Genomic DNA, 15098 nt, shown 5'->3' with positions numbered 1-15098 from the left:
TTATGAATGGATACGTAATGAACACGTGGAGCATTGGATCATAACCATCGCGTATTTATGAATGGATACACAAAACACATGGAGTATTGCTATATTTTCCATACTTGGCCCCGCCCATCAAGTCCCTGGGGTTACACCCAACCTTTTTTTTGGTGAAAAGTCGACGGACGACGGACGCCGCGCTCTGACCTACGCTCGCCGGCCTTTTGGGACATTTGAGCTAAAATTATCAACTATCAGGAGTTGTAAATTGTCTTTGACGCCGTCAACATGAAGAGTAACTTTTTTGTTGTCATCTACGTTTATAATACCGTACATTGTATATGCAGTCAACACGAAGAGCAATCCTTGTTCGTTGGCAATTACGTTCATACAAATGTCCTACCGTATATGTAGTCAAAATGAAGATAAACTTTTTTGACGCCATCTGCGTTAACACTACAGAATATATATATATACAGTCAAAATGTAGAAACAATCATGTGTTAGTTGTCAAATGTATTCATACTACCGTTCGTTGTCAAATGTATTCATACTACCGTATACGTAATCAAAATGATGAACATCCCTTTGTTCGTTGTCAAATATATTCATACATGTACTTCCGTATGCGTAGTCAAAATGAAGATCAAATTTGTTGTTGCCATCTGCGTGAATACCCGCGTATACACAGTGAAAAATGAAGATACCACATTTGTTAGTTGCCAACTGTGTCCATACTTCCGTATACGCAGTCAAAATGATGATCACCTGTAATCAAGTGGGCTGTTGGTACAACCATTCATCAAATCAATTTACAAAACCATTTTTGGTTGATTCCGCCTTAGTGAGGCCACTAATTAAAAACTTCCACATTCTAGACTGTTATTACTGCAGGGTAACTAAAGAGCCTCGATAGATCAAAGGATATCAGTAAAATAAACGGGATAGCTAGAAGTACAGCCCCGGTCATTCCTATCGCTTTGGAGGAGGGACGAATGTCTGTTGCGCATGTCTTCTTACGAATGGTAGCTGGAAAATATATTTTGATAGTATAAACCCCATTAGGCAAAATAATTTATAAAATATTTTAAATTTATTTGCATTGAACATTCAAAATAATAATCATGTATAGATGAATTAATGACGTTTTACATTATATTATTAATTCACAAAAGAATTCCACGGAAATGGATGTGTCGCCTGCACAGCAGCTTAGAATATCACCAAAAATAGTTATTTACAGTTGAAAATATTGTTAATAACTAAGTAGAGTTATCAAGTCCCGTAATTCTTGCAACTATTGACGGATTTTGACCAGTATCAAACCCATCTGAGATCATATTGATAGAAAGCATTACAAATGTAATTGAGCGGAAACCAATACATTATCCGTTTTGACTATTTTAAAGTCCCGTAATTCTCGCAAGGATTGACGGATTTTGACCAGTGTCGAACCCATCCGAGATCTCATCAATATAAAGCAATATACCAAATTTAGTTAAAATCAGACAGTAAACAAAGTAAACGAGCGGAAACCAAGGATTTATCTATTAGACGATTTGAAAGTCCCATTACTATTGCAAACATTGACAGATTTTGACCAGTATCGACCTCATCCGAGATCTCATTGATATAAAGAAATATTCCAAGTTTGGTTGAAATCGGACGATAAGTACTTAGGTTATCGCACGGAAATCGTTTTTCGGACGCCGCCGACGCCGACGCCAACATAAAGTGATACCTAGCTAAATGTTGCACTTGCGTTGCAGGCGACACTATATAATATTTTAGTACATCACATGATAACTAGGAATTCGATTGGATAACAGTCTTCGACTCGGGGACTATACCTCGCCAGACAACACTATAGAAGAACAGTTCCCTCTGGAAAGGGCCATAATAGAATAGAAAAAAAGGATGAACGATACCAAATAATTTACAACAGTTACTACGTATACCTTCGACAATATTTCAACGTCTCGATGTGATAAAATTGAGCAGTCAGCTCATATGAATATGTTTTTACACAATACCTTACTACAATTGTGATTTATATCCTATTGTACATTTATGTATGGTACATACTTTTGATTTATACAGGGAACTACAACCTCACTAGCAAGGGATATTCAGTACTATACTCTCCCTGTTTCAGATCGTACTGAATACCCTTGGCTAGCGAAACTGAAGGAACTAGAGAATGCCAATTAAGACATGAAAAAAAGCTTTTTATATATAGACTGGTGAGTCATATAGACGTTTAAAACCATAAATGCTAATTAATATATTTCATATGTAATCTTGTTATAGCGCTTTTTGTTCCTGAAATAGTATGCGAATTGTATTTACTGTGCAAAGTTACTATTGCCAGTATGGAGAAATGGCGGATTCACCATTGAGCTAACCGGTTCAATGTGTGTGGAAATATCATAGCGGCAATTCAGTCCGTTTATTGAATCATTGTCCATTGACCACAATGTTATAATTTGGAAATCTAATATTAAGGCTACTGAATCAATATAATCTACCAACGTTTTATAACTAAAATCTAGATTATCATAGATAGAAAATAAGTGACTTTAGAGAAAACTTCCACCTGGGTAGCCAAATTATAAATAAGGTGCATTCGTAAAATCTTTATTGTTATTGATTGAGGGGAATGTTAACGTGTGATCAAATGCATTGAGATTTATGTATTCTGCATTCTACATGGAAAAATCCTTAAAATGTAATTTTTTTACCTATTCATTATCAATATTAATCTGATTATCGTATCATTGTTATTTATGGTTAATCATTTTTCAGAATACTTCTTTTTCATTCAAAATAAACTAGCTATATGTACCTTTAGTCCAGGCACATATCTGTCTTGGACTCAATCTTTTCTATACACGCAGGGGTCATTTCGAAGGTCCATTGTTCATTTATTTGGCTATGCCTTACTAGAGTCCACAGAACCAAACGCATTCTCATAGAAAACAATGGTAACGTTTTCAATTTTCTAGCTTAATTATGTTTTCAATGAAGTTATTTATTACCAATCTAGGGGAAAGACTTCTAACATAACTTTGAATAAAATGTTAAAGAAGTATCGTCTTGCTAACATGTAGGTGGGGTTCCATCTTGTGTTGAATTAATTTCGAAATTTCTTCACACATTTTACATGTTGCCCAACCCACACACTTAACATTTGAAAGTGATGCACCCTGAATACCCAACCAGTAGTCTCTGAAACATTCAGCTCTGTATGTAATGACTTATTTTTTGTTTGATTTCGCTGTCCCTAGTAGGAAACCGAGTTATCAATGAGTACGAACTCACGTAGCAATATTCAGATTATTTACAGATAAGTAGTACATACCTGAGAGCGCAGATTTGTTCACAGAGAGATGTGATCTCAGTTCCATGACAATCTCCTGAAGCTGAGAACTAGTCACATTGGTGACAGGTTTCCTCGGACCACACGGACAACACGACAGATTGGACAGAGCTGTCAACAAAAAATGAAATTAATAGGGTAATATACTTGCGGTCAGGTTTTGATTCTTATGTCAGGTTATTGTGAGCGTTACGTCACATTTGTAGCGAAACTGACAAGATTTTCGTTTATATAATAATAATGTTACTATATCGTTCTCTTCCCGCTAGAGCAGTATCAATTACTGCATGTAAATACAAGAAACATTTTAAACTTTACAAATAGCAGTGAAGATCTTTCTAATTCGTAACTCAATAGCAGTTGGTTTATCATTAAGTTGAAAATTCTGTTGACTTTTCACAGTGCGTTGAAATGAGAACTAAACCCTCTTTTGAATAGTATAATGATTTTAAAAGCACTAGATACAACAAGTATTTTTGAAAAAAAACCCAAAAAACCTTTTTTTTTCTAAAGCATAAAATGTACATGTTCCTTTCAGGATCTTATCTGTTTTCTGCCTAACTAATTTTTTCTTCCTAGCTTCTCCCTTAATGCCACCTCACTTTTGACCTTCTGTTGAGCCCCCGTATGAGGTAGGCTCTGGGTTCTCTCCCCTGGCCGAGTCACACCAAAGTCGGCAATAGTGGCTACATGGAGTGGGACGACTGTCGGTATAATATGACCGATAGGGGTGTGTTGCTTGGTGACTTCGGCAGCTTGCTTCAGTTATATAGCACTACAAAAAGGACATGACATGACACAAAACACGAATATACTGCAGTCGCCCAGGACACACTTCATACACGCTGCACACTGCATACATGGGAGGCCGTCATTACATGACCCTGGCTGGTAATAGGACGTTAATTAATGAAACAAAACAAACAAATCTTACCGATTGAGTTTTCAGTCGTCCAAATCTGTGTTGTTGAAGTTGCCACAGAAGCTGAATGGGACTCGGTTATTTCACCAGACTCCGGATCGGTGGTCGAATCTGGCATTTGGGCTGGCGGAGAGGCTGTTGCGCTAGTATCTGTTTCTAAAACTGTTGTGGTAGTTTCAGTGGCTGTTATTTGGGAGCCGCTTGGGGTCATCGTTGTTGTTGTAGTGGCTGCTGGTATGGTAGTGGTTGTGGAAGTGCTAGCGGCAGTGGTTGTTGTTGATGCGGTTGTACGAAATTCTTCATTGGTAGTGGTATGTTTAGAAGTCTCTCTTGGAGTTGCTGTAGTGACTGAAGTGGTAGTGGTATGTATTGAAGTCATTGTTGGAGTTGTTGTCGGGACTGAAGTGGTAGTGTTAATACATATCGGCGGGATTATGGCAGTTGTAGTAGTTGTCGGGAAGCAATTTGAAATAATACCTGCAAATTAACGAAACAAAGAACGTACTGAATACCGTATTTCATTACTGAAAACCAACTTTCTTTCATGGTTACTAAGTTTCGCGACTTTTATTTCAAATAAGCTCGCGAAAATAAAAATTCGCGGATTTGACAATTGACTGAACATGCTTGTCAATATTAATGATGTAGAGACTAATTCGCGGAGATAAACGTTAGCGAATGTACTTAAATCGCGAAATTTGCGAAAGTAATTCGCACGCGAAAGAAGTTGTTTACATATCATTATTTAAAAGCTATTTTATGTTTGCTTTATTCACAGTACCACCATGCACTCCTAAAAATGAAACACACAGTCTTAGACGCGGTGTATGATAAATAGACAACATACTACGTATTCCAAATTATTTTAATATATATACACCATTTATGTATACTTTTTTATGCTAAGCTTCCACAGTCAAGATTATCTTGTCATCTACATCATATCTTTAAAGAAGTAGTTTACACATAAAGTAGTAACCTATATTTTACTCTGAAATGATTTATTGTATCTTGCCATGGCATTCATGTTTGTATATTCATGTTACAAATCCATAACATATAAGCGTGGCGGTATATAATAACCATCAAGGAGAAAGCATTCGACGACCCATATTGCTATTATAACCATTTACAAAACATAAAAAAACACATTATTTCCACGGAAGTGGATGTGGGAAAATGTGTCCCGTGTCTAATCAAATTGTCCAATAAAAATAAGTTTGTGTACCGTGTCGAATCAAATTGTCCAATAAAAATAAGTTTGTGTACCGTGTACCCAATGTGTCGAATCAAATTGTCCAATGAAAAAATAAGTTTTTGTAGCGTGTCGAATCAAATTGTCCAATGTTTGTGTACCGTGTCGATCAAATGTCAATAAGTCCATTAGTTTTGTACCGTGTCGAATCAAATTGTCCAATGAAAATAAGTTTGTGTACCGTGTCGAATCAAATTGTCCAATGAAAATAAGTTTGTGTACGTGTCGAATCAAATTGTCCAATGAAAATAAGTTTGTGTACCGTGTCGAATCAAATTGTCCAATGGCACGATAAATAGAGAAACATCTTTTAATTTATAAAATGCGAATGCTAAACCATTTTGATAATTTTGTCGGAAAAAGTTATAAGCTACAATTGTCATCATCTGACCAATTTAATTGAAATGAATCAAAACAAGGTAATGATTCTTCACTGATAACACATATTACGCAGTGAATCTTGCATTTGTTTGATGTTGTAACTTTTTCAAAGCCATCGATATACATTTTGGTATGTTATTTTTTTATTAAGATTTTTTTGTTTTGTTTCTGAAAGGTATTGAGCCTTTAAAGATAAAGGTAAATATAACTTACCTGTACTTCTTTTGCCTATGTCAATGTTTAGCGTGCCAAGATTCCAACATTCAAAGCTGAAACTTCTACACGTACTTGTATGCTTGAATGTCATCTGTGATGAAAAAACAACTATATATGCCCTTTCAAGCATATCAAAAACAACTTAACGCAGTTTGGTTTGGTTTGCTTTGGTTAACGTCCTATTTACAACAAGGGGCATAGAAGGACGTCCCAGGTTTGATGGTGAAGAAAACCGGAGTACATGGAGAAAAGTCAGCGACCAGCGGACGGTCAGTACCTGACGTGTGCTCCACACGGGATTCGAACTCTCGACTAAATGTGGTATCATACCGTCATAAGCATATGATAATAAACAATAAAGGGCATTATACGTCACAAATTACATCATATAAACAGTCTATGTAACTACAATACATAAAAAATTCGCTTGATGTATTTAAGGAATGGTTTTTAATTTTTGTTGTTTACTGATGTATAAACTGCATGTGTTGGACAGATATCTTAAATGAAACGCATTAGCGCGTTAAATTGAAATATCTGTCCAACAAATGCAGTTTACACACTAGTTAATAACAAAAAAAACATTTCTTACATTTACATTTACTATTTCATTTAAATTTAATGTTCCGATAAAATATAAGTGAAATGTTGTCAAGTTCAGAAAATACACAAAATATAATTTCTCAATAACACTATCTTTTTCATTCCATTGATTCAATACTTCTCAAACATTTTAATTTCTGAAATATAATTAAAGAGATTTTCATAACATTAAATTCTTTTTATCGAAGAATTCAAAATTCAGAAACATTAAGCAAAATCTGACGCACATTAACACTACCTGCGGAAGTCAGTGTTCCGATGTTCCGGCATTATCGTGCGACAACCGATTGTGTTTACAGATTAAGTGTAAACGATTGCCAGTTGGTAAGGTTATAAACATGTAGCAACGAAAAAACGGAAAATAATGTAAAAAAATGTTATTAGTTGTCATCTGGATATTATAATAATTATATTTATAACTTAGTAACAGAATGAGTCCACGAAGGGTGATAATGTACTTCTCTATATACACAGTCTGCCCTGCAGGTAGGGCGTTATAATTGTACCTGCTGTCCCTATTGCATGTTCGTAAAAGGCGACTAAATTTAGGATCTTATCTTTTCTCTTCTTCCTAACTGACTTATGCCTCCCTTGGCACCGCCTCACTTTTGGCCTTGAGTTGAGCGTTCGCCCCTTTGAGGGAGGCTCTGGGTTCTGTTCCCTGGTCGAGACACACCAAAGTCTGTAAAAGTGGTAGTTTCTACTCCTGTTTAGCGCCCAACATACAGGGAGTGGGACGACTGGTTCGCCCGTTGTCAGTATAATGTGACCGGGTGAGGTGTGGTGCTTGGTGTCTTCGGCGGCATGCTTCAGTGATATATCACTACAAAAAGGGCAACAGTTCCACTATACAAGAAGACACATCATGGATATACTGCAGTCTCCTAAGGCACGCACCTCTCACAACATACACGCAACACACCGCATACATGGGAGGCCGTCCTTACATGACCATAGCTGTTAATAGGACGTTAATTAATCAAACAAACAAACAAACCAACTGAGTCTATTGTGTATCAAAGATAGCTTCTTGACGATATTTGTGATTTTAGCAGAAACTCACTTGAACGTTACCAGAGCAGTCCTTAAAGCATCCTTACCTGTATGCAAGAGTTCATTGATCTGCTCAAATACAGCGTTGTGTAATACACGGGTCGATCAACGTGTAATACTACATTAATTGTATATGTTCCACTTATGGAAGTGGAAGATACTATCTGGCCTACACCGCTGATATCATGGACAAGGATATCGAAATTATAAAAATAAGGAAGAAAGCTAAATCCAGATGATGATACAATGATCTCCCATCGGTCCTCTGGAAAAGAAATAGAAGCGAAAACTAAATCACAAGTACTCGTTATAACAACAATGATTTATTTGCTTAATAAATTTTGTTTGCAAACTTTCGTGAGAATCCGCTAAGCAGATTCACGCAGTTTGAAAACAAAAAATATTCATCTTTATCTTTTACCCGACGTTATCATGACGTCACAATAGAGACGTCGACGTTGCAAATTGATTTAGAAAATTAATCCATTGGAAAATTAATGGAATCATACGCTTAAACTATTTTGCTATTACGTATTATGAAAAAAATAACCATAAGCATTGATGTCACTATGTTTTAACTTCATCGAGCTATGAAATACATTTTGTTTGCACACTTATGTGAGAATTCGCTAAGCAGATTCACAAAGTTTGCAAACAACATTTCTTTCAGACCCCGGTGAAAGTTTTAAAAAAATAATGACACCGATGCTTAACTAAAAACAAAAATCTTGAAAAAAATGGAAATCAATACAATCATATGGGCACATGGGCATGTAGGTCCTAGTGGTACGTCAGTTCAGGGTTTAAAATAATTGAGAGAAACAATCTGGTATTTTCCCTTTCCTGTCAGAGTGTATAACGATTTATGCTTATGAGGAAATGATTTATCTGGTTCCTAGTGGTTCGTTATAACAATGTTTTACTGTATAACAAACATTTCACAGTTTTAATCTAAAAAAGTAAATGTGAATTAATTAAAAATGTTGTTAGGATGTTTTAGCATAGGTAAAAATACCGGTTATACGGCAATTCCATTAAGAAATCAGTTGAATACATTTGAAAGGTCGTGAATGTACAGAATGAAATGAACGTTATTTATATAGTTTATATGTTTGTCGATGAATCACAGTGGCTTAGTTGTGCCAAGTATAAAACGTTATAGCCTTGTAATTGTAGGTCGTAAGATTGTTATTCACATACTGTGAAACATTTAATATTCGTGCGTACTTATATTTGTGGTTTAGAACGTGTGTATAAATATTCGTGGTTGGCCTATGAAAAAGTAATTCCATTGATGTATAAAATCTATGTTGTTATTTCATTTTCATAGTACATTATCCATGAAAGTAAAAACAATTTTCTCACAACTAATATTCGGTGTTATACAGTAGAGCAACGGTGTAAAGTGAATTATGCATTTAACAGTTAGATCTAATAAATCATTACAGGTGGACATTCTTGGATTTGGGAATCAAATGTGTAAAAGAGAAAATTAACTATACGCAAAACATGAAGCACAGTTAACATTAAGGCAGTTACCTTTTTCAAGCATTTGTATTTAACTACATTTACATGTTTTGAAAATCTTGAATATGTAATGCAAGACAATGTACTTATTACTTTAAAATAATATATTCATTTACCTTTCGGATATAAGGTTTGCTTGCTTCCGTCTGCTCCCAAATAACAGTTACATTCAAATGTCAAATGAAAGGAAGAGTTCCTCATCGTCAACTGCAATACAATAATTCAATTTCGTTTGTAACGAGCATTTTCAATGGCTTAAAATTTACCAACCCAGAAACGAAAAAATGGCGTCGTTGTTTGTACCGTTGCTTCTTAACGGCTGAGATAATGGCGCAATGATTTCACAGAAGAAAGAGTTCCAAAATTTAATTGTGATTTCGAAGAATTTATCTTCGGTAAATTGAATTATAAGGAATAACTTAAATATATTATGTTATGGAAATATAACACAAAATCCTGAGTGTACTCTCATCATAAACCTCTACTAGACTACACTCAGATTTTTGTGTTATATCTCCATAAAATATACAATCTATTCAAGTTTATCCTTAATTAAAGGTGACAATTATCTTTGATGTGTTCCGAAACAGCGCGCCGATCATCGATTACATTTATTTGTTCATTGCAATAAAGTAATGTTTGTAAAATAAGGCTTCTTAGTTTACTATTGTTTTCAGAATATGTTTTGTATGAATATTAAGAAATGACCGATTCGGCGGCCATTTTGAAAGAGTGGGAAGTTTAAACCTTCCTCTATTTATTTTTGTACTTTACGTCTCCCCCATGTACCTCATGTAGCGGAGTCTTCATAACCCCATTTCATTTCTATAATAGTTACAATGCCGTCTCGTTTTTTAGTTTCTACAAACGAGATTCCGTTACATAAACATTAAAGGAGAACGAGATACTTGTCTTCTGCATGGAAATAACTTGTTTCCTTTACCCGTAAGTTGCAGTCGTTCCGCCGTTGTAGTGCCTTGGTAGAGCGCAATGTTATAATGCCGTCATACAATAGTGACGTCACAATATATTCCCGTTCCATATCGCGCCACATTAATAGTCCCGCATTTCCGGGCACTATAGTGCGACATATATCGCACCCATGTGTTAAGTCAAACTGAAGTAATCTGTTACGTGATTCACTAACTTGAAATATGTTTGGAGACCAAAGTGTAATATGAATTAAGGATGTATTCCTCTGAAGTTTCAGTCTCGTTGAAGTCTCGTTTCGATATAGATCAAAGAAGAGATTTTCAAATAAAAAAGATCAATAAATGTAGCAAGTTGCCAGTTGTAAATTTTGTCAAAAATTAACATTTCTATTCTTAGTAGATTTTTTTATTACGTTGATTTTAAGAAATGGCCCATTTGGCGGTCGTTTTGAAAATGTGACTTTTTACATTTTGAGTAAAGCCAACGTTTCACCATTTTTTACTGAAACTGTTTTTACTCAAATCTGGCATTTTTTTGCTGTATCGAGCTATTTTTTTGCTGTAAATCTTTACTAGGTTCGTTGTAATGAAATTATTGAGCATTTATGTGTGATATGATACACTTCTGTCACTCTATTTCATTTTTAATGGTAATTTGAGCATTTTTTGTTTATTCTAAAAAAATGAAAAATAACAAATATTTAAATGGGGGAAAAATAAAAAATAAAAATAAAAATAAAAAACACACGAACCCCCGTTTTTCTGTCTGATTTTGAAGAGCAACCTTTTTCCTATTAATTATTCATATTTTTACAAAATTCTAATACCAGAACCTTTTCTATAATTTTTCTATAAATTTGACAAAAATGGCTGAAAATGGCACATATTTTATTGTAGTTCAAAATTAAGGGGAAGGGGTTGAACATAGTGTTATTCTTAGAAAAAACATATAGTATGACCACATCACTTATTTCCAAAAATCAATATGCGAAAAAAAAAGTTTAATGCCAGAAAATTTTGACTTCTTAGAGGAATACATCCTTAGGTGTACAAAAATAAATTACTTACTTGAACAGTTGCGATATCGAATAAATACTTAGTTTCCATTAAAGACCATAATTGGACCGATTTACCATTAGAATGTGTTTCACATGAGTTTTTATTTTGGTTGTAATACCTAACTCAGGTGTTGTCCTGGAGCGGAACAAATAAAAACATATATTGATTTTCAATTATTAAATAAAAAAAATCAAGTCTGCAAGGTGAGTGGCCAATTATCTAAATATACATGTATATAGTTTTAGTGTATCTTTCGAGATGTTGAGCATAGTAGACAATAACTTTTTAAACATATTACTAGTAATGTGTTGTTTGTTATACCTGTTCGAAGCGGTAATTGGCAGCATGTATATTTCCATCATTCCAAACGTCAATCTTCATTGGTCTTTTTATGTCGGGGATATTGACATAAGATACACTCGGCATGCTTATCTCCATGGTAACGTTTGGTGCAGGACTACTACTTCCGTCGTCTTCTCGCTCGTAGAACGTCACTGACAGGTTAGTGCATATTGTCGAACTTTGAATACGTGACATGCTCACTGTGATTTCCCAATCACCAGCTGAAAAAATATGTAATTTCTTCATAACAGATTCTAATAATCACAGCAATTTTATTGAGATATTCAGGGATACAAAACAATAATTCAGTTATATAATATAGCTGTTTAGACCGATTAAATAGAAAACAAATAAGAAATAAGCATATATGCTCATTTACAATTTAAAAATATAAACAAAGGAATAACGAAAACAAAAAAAACAAAAAACAAACAAACAAACAAATTAAATAAAGAAATCAAACAAATAAATCTGTACGTTTGTGTTTGAAAATAAAATAATCAAATAGGGAATATAGTGTGTGAGCCATTCGACAAAAGGGAAATAAATTGTCATCTAATACACAATATATCGAATAAAATATTTTGCAGAAAAGATCAACAATATGTTTTTGGTATTTGTCGAAAAAAAACCTCCAAATTACAAATAAATTCATAAACAATTAATTATGGAGCATGGAAGTTATTGTAGAAAAAAAAAGAGTTTACATTGTCAATTTCAAGACAGTCTGCCCCTTTATCAAAATACATATATGTAACCAACATTGTTGCATGATAGAGTGTAAACATTTAAAATATCTGGGCCTGGTTGTTCAAATCATAACTAACTTAATAACATGATTAGTGAAGTTTTCATTTATCATTTACAGCATAATTTGCAATTACATAACACTTAACTCAACAACTAAGTAAAGAATAGAGGTGTTCAGATTGTTATAAATTTTCGTAAAATTTGTAGGACCAGAAAATAGTTTATCTTGATTTAAAAATTGTCGTTATACAGTGATTAGCCTAATCACCTTTTGTACAACTGGGCACAGAACCCATATTTATAAAAAAAACTAGTATAATTAAAAGTTATGAAAGATGCTCCACCGCCAACAGAGCATAAATGATATTCCTCATTTGAACAATAGTTGGTGTTTAGTAGTGTATATTTATGTCTAATTAACACGAAAAATAATATAAAATGATTTATTTTGCCTTTGGTGCATGTGCAAGCAGTACTTCATTCCATATAGGATATAGTGCCACGAAATTTTTTCGGGATCCAATTAATTATTTTTCATATTTTTAACTTGAAGTAAAATCAGAGCCCGGCACCATAAAACTTTTCTCAGACAGAATTTTTACTCAAGTATATGATTTTACATAGCCTTGAGTTAAAAAATCTGTCTGAGAAAGTTTTATGGTGCCGGGCCCAGAAGCTCAAACTTTTCAATGGTGGTAATGGTGTTAAGTAAGTAACTTTTGTAACTGAAGAAAAATACTAAATCGTCTGCTGCTGTTTTTGATAGTGAAAAAATACCATTTGACAGTGATGGAGCATCTTTAATAAACACACTTTTATCAGGGGAAACCATCCGAATTATGACGTTATGTGAACAGAAACACAAAAACAGTTATTTTGATCATAATTAGATGGTTCCTGGACCATTCTTATAATCTATTCTCTAGGCCTAGTGAAAATGAATAGAGGATCTTACTTCAGAGGCTTCACAAAATAAAAATTATAACACGCGTTCAATAATTTGATATGAGGCGCGTAGCAAGGCAATTAACACAATTAATTAGATTATTTAACAAAGTTCATATTAGATAGCCACGAGTGTAAGATTATATTTATCACATAACTAGTATTTATGCAAATATAGACAAAAAATTCAATTTTGTTTCTATATAAGAATGGCAAAATTTGAGTCTTTGACGTTTCCGTCTACTAAGACAATCGTGTGACGTCACACTTTGAAGATGATGTTGTTATTATGCGTAACGTCTCGATAGTTTCATTTAAGCTAGTGCGCATTATAGAAATTGTCTGCAATGCTTGGTCATCTATATTGACCATAAATCCAATAATGAGACAGTTTAATGCTTATATTTACATTATTAACTCAGTTTTCCGTTTTCTGTACTAAAATTGTTGAAGTTAGACCAGGAATACTCTGCATGGTTTTGACGGTAATGATTTGACATTACCATGTTAACATGCATGACGTGATAGTGGTCACGTTTCCGGTGTTACATATACCCCCATAGATATCGAAGTCTCCAACATCATCCCCCTCCACACACACACACACACACACACACACACACACACACACACACACACACACACACACACACACACACACACACACACACACACACACACACACACACACTTTTTACACGCTAAATAGTGCATATACGAGAGGCCGTCCTTACACGACCCTGACTGTTATTGGACGTCAATGAATCAAACACACTTGGTAAGTTGACATACACGCAGTAGAAATGAAAAGCAAATGTAAATATTGCATGTGTGTCGTAGATATTGATGATACGGGCGTATGACATGATTTATAGGTTTAATTATGTGATAAACGAAATTCCACAATGAGGACAATACAAAAGCACTGCGAGTTCTGCGTATACAAATAACTGTAAGCATGGATGTCACAGCTGTTACGATCATGGTATAGCTACTATCTTTTTCATATGTTTGACTATGTACCATCAATTATTTATTCTGATTTTAATCGACCAATTCGTCTGCTATTGATTTTAATACTGTATGGAATATCTATTGATATGTTTAGGTATTTAAGGGGTGGCCTATCACATTCAGCTTTAGTTTGCTTAGAAATATTACAAATCTGATAAAGGACACTGGGAACATAATGACATGAATGCGTTTTAATATTAATAAATACTGATGTGAAATAGCTTTGTGTTAGCATCATAAACCAATTGACCTACATTAAGTTGTTTTAGCTGCGTGGGAGAGAAAACGAATCAAGCACATCGGTAAAGTGTAGGTCAGGCTACGATGTGTTTCTTAACGTACATGTTAATTGGAATAGTCAATTTCATTCTTTGGTTGAGTGGTTGCCTTTCATATAAATTTTTAATTTTGATCGATATCATACAAAGAAGGATGTTATAAATATACTGCTGAAGGACAATATGATATAGATACCAAAAAAAAACTTTATTTAGCGTGCGATTTACTTTAGCATGCGATTTACTTTCGCGTGCGATTTACTTTAGCGTGCAATTTACTTTCGCGTGCGATTTACTTTAGCGTGCAATTTGCTTTAACGTACGATTTACTTTCGAGTGCGCTTTACTTTAGCGTACGATTTACTTTCGAGTGCGCTTTACTTTAGCGTACGATTTACTTTCGAGTGTGATTTACTTAAGCGTGCGATTTACTTTAGCGTACGATTTACTTTAGTGTACG

The 15098-nt window shown here is 34.4% G+C and overlaps 1 protein-coding gene across 1 annotated transcript; it reads right to left on the bottom strand.

Moving 5' to 3' along the window:
- Positions 1 to 697: 697 nt before the first annotated feature.
- LOC138310002 (hepatitis A virus cellular receptor 1-like) lies at positions 698 to 4662 on the bottom strand. The gene is made up of 3 exons (XM_069251152.1): positions 4296 to 4662; positions 3344 to 3472; positions 698 to 765 (listed from the first exon to the last, which is right to left on the bottom strand). The coding sequence occupies exons 1-3, from the start codon at positions 4660 to 4662 to the stop codon at positions 698 to 700; spliced, it is 564 nt and encodes a 187-aa protein (XP_069107253.1).
- Between the last annotated feature and the right edge of the window lie 10436 nt (positions 4663 to 15098).

This window comes from Argopecten irradians, chromosome 16 (assembly GCF_041381155.1).
Source record: "Argopecten irradians isolate NY chromosome 16, Ai_NY, whole genome shotgun sequence".
NCBI classification, from domain to species: Eukaryota; Metazoa; Mollusca; class Bivalvia; order Pectinida; family Pectinidae; genus Argopecten; species Argopecten irradians.
The sequence above is the reverse complement of the archived record's forward strand: the minus strand, read 5'-3'. Positions and strand labels throughout refer to the sequence as shown.